Below are 2449 nucleotides of genomic sequence, written 5' to 3'. Positions count from 1 at the left end.
AAAAGCTGCTTTGTCAAAGCATGTTGTGTGCGTTTTGAGGTTCAAACCGTGCGTGATCACGCAATGTGCATGAGGATATGACAAGAAAAAGAAGAGAAGAGAAGAGAAGAAGAGAAGTAATGAGTGTAGAGAAAGTAATGAACGAATATATGTGAAAAAGCCTTAAACTGGCAGAAAAGGATGGAACGAAAAGGAAGAATTATGAAATAAACTAAAAAATGGTCAACGAGCGTGGTGAAAAGTAGGCGAGGATGGAGAGAAAATAAAAAAAAAGAATGTGAGAGGAATGAAGAAAAGATAAAATGCTCAAGACGTAAGGCCCATGAAGAGCATGTATGAAAAGAAAATGCAATAGTAAAAAGACCAAATGTGAGAACATCGGTGAAAAGAGTGTCGAATAAGAAAGAAAAGAAAAAGGCGATTAAAGAATCAAGTCAAAGTTCATGAACAGGGTCGGTATGGATGAAAAAAAGTAGGCGGGAAACGGCAATGACAATAGCAACAAGGCACAACTGTTGACTTCGAGAAGCGTGATAGCGCAATAAAGAAATAGTCCTTAATCTACGCCCTCGCCCGCTTGAATACAGGCTCCGAGTCTTCATCATCGGCAGCACGACGACGTTTAGCCCCCGTGCTGCGCCACTGCTCGAAGACTGCACTTGAACGCTTGATCGGAAGGGCATCAAAGAACTTCCCGGATGAGCGTGTAGAACGGTGCGACTCGGGGGGCGTCAGCAGGCTCAATCGGGCGCTTTTAGGTGTTTTGGTGCTAGCGGCCATGGGCTTGGTAGGTGTGGCAGGTAGTGGGGGAGCCACGGTAGCAGCGACCTTTTCCTGCTCCTCGGCGTCTTCAGCAATGATAATCTCGTTCTTAATGTGATCTTCAACATCGGTATCAGCCTCTTCGTCCTCAAGTGATGACGAAGGGGCAGGTTGGGTCTTCTTTGGAGGGAAAAGAAGACGAGGTTTCAAGCCACTGCGAGTGCGAATACCATCAGCTTCTTCGCGCTCAGGAGAAAACTTGCGAAGGAACTTTTTGCCACGGAAGGTGTAAATAATACCATCGTCTCGCTTGATGGCATCCTCAACGGTGATACGGCCCTCCCCAGCCACTAGCACATTCTTCCGCGGGCTGCGGCGCCTAGGTGTGGGAGGGGGCATCATTGAAGGGGCTTTGCGGAGAAACGGATCATCCTCTGTGTTTTTTATAACAAAGGGTCGGTCGGCAGCGTCCGTAAATATGGGAATAGCCGGGTCTTCTTCATCAGGCTCGTCAGCAATGATGCTATCAAGAGAGCTACCCGTGTACTTTTTGACTCTACGACGACGTGGTGTCAGCTCGGGAGACTTGGTGTCTACAAGGGTAGTAGAAGCAGAGAATATATTCCGAGAAATGGAGTCCAGGTTTTCATTTCTCAGCGCAGCCTTGCGGGGTGTCTTGGCAGGCGTTAGCATACCAGCAGACCCAACATTGGTGGAACTAGCTGAGGGCTCTTGTATTTTCGAGGATGATGATAGGCAAGCTGGATCCAAAGTAAGACGAGAGCTACCCAGTTGTTTGCGAGGCGTCTGTAGTCCTTGGGGTGTCTTCTTTCTAGGTGGAACCATGGGAGAGGTGAAAGAGACGGAAGCCGTCTTGGAAGAGGTAGTTTTCCGGGCAGGGGTAGAGGCAACAGTCTGGGTGCGGCTGAAAGGCGGCGGCGACGGTGTTCGGTGTGTCTTCCTCTCTGCAATACGAGCTGATTTGCGCGGGGAATACGGAGCCCAATGGTCCTCATAACCACCAAATCTAGGGGTGGGAGGTGTGTGTACGGTCATCTCAGACTCATTGCATGAGGGCGTGGTGGCTCGGGCACCTGCCAAGGGAACTTTGCTAGAGACCATGATTCCGGGCCAGCAAAAAAAAAGTGTGTTCGTAGGAGTATGCAATTGAATAGGAGGTCAAGTGTATAGAGAAGATCTAGCGAGTGGACGAGATACACTGGTCTCAAGTTGCTGAATTGACACGCTGATGCGCAAGTAGGCTCCAAAGAGTTTAGAGGTCAGGGTTTATCTCGTCGTTAATAGCAAACAGGAAGTGTCCAAGAGATAGACGAAGAACAAGATGCAGCAGGACTAAAACACCTGGCATGAGCAGCAGCAAAGGCTATCTTATTGGCGAGTGACCGTTATGGCTTGAGCTTCATCAAAGACAAAAAGCAAGAAAGCCTGTTACTCTTGATGCCTGTCTCACAAGTTCACGAAGAACGAGAGAGGGATGCCACAGAAGGCACACACAAAGACGTAGAAACAAATAGCCGTGGTAACTAGGATTCCAGGCGGTATCCAGGGAGAATCAAGCTAACAGGTGGGTTGGTGTATGGTGATGTTGTGCTGAGATATCTGGGAAGTGGATATGAGAGTAAGCAAACCCGTGATAATGGTTAGGGTAACAAGAAGAGAGGGAAAA

The 2449-nt window shown here is 48.4% G+C and overlaps 1 protein-coding gene across 1 annotated transcript; it reads right to left on the bottom strand.

The window, feature by feature from the left end:
- Positions 1–561: 561 nt before the first annotated feature.
- On the bottom strand, positions 562–1884 carry HOO65_040711 (uncharacterized protein; the record flags this gene model as incomplete). Its single annotated transcript, XM_071000717.1, has 1 exon — positions 562–1884. One exon carries the CDS (start codon positions 1882–1884, stop codon positions 562–564), a length of 1323 nt encoding a protein of 440 aa, XP_070859554.1.
- Positions 1885–2449: the final 565 nt, after the last annotated feature.

Source organism: Ceratocystis lukuohia (genome assembly GCF_044167205.1).
Source record: "Ceratocystis lukuohia strain C4212 chromosome Unknown Supercontig4_pilon, whole genome shotgun sequence".
Taxonomy (NCBI): Eukaryota; Fungi; Ascomycota; class Sordariomycetes; order Microascales; family Ceratocystidaceae; genus Ceratocystis; species Ceratocystis lukuohia.
The sequence above is the reverse complement of the archived record's forward strand: the minus strand, read 5'-3'. Positions and strand labels throughout refer to the sequence as shown.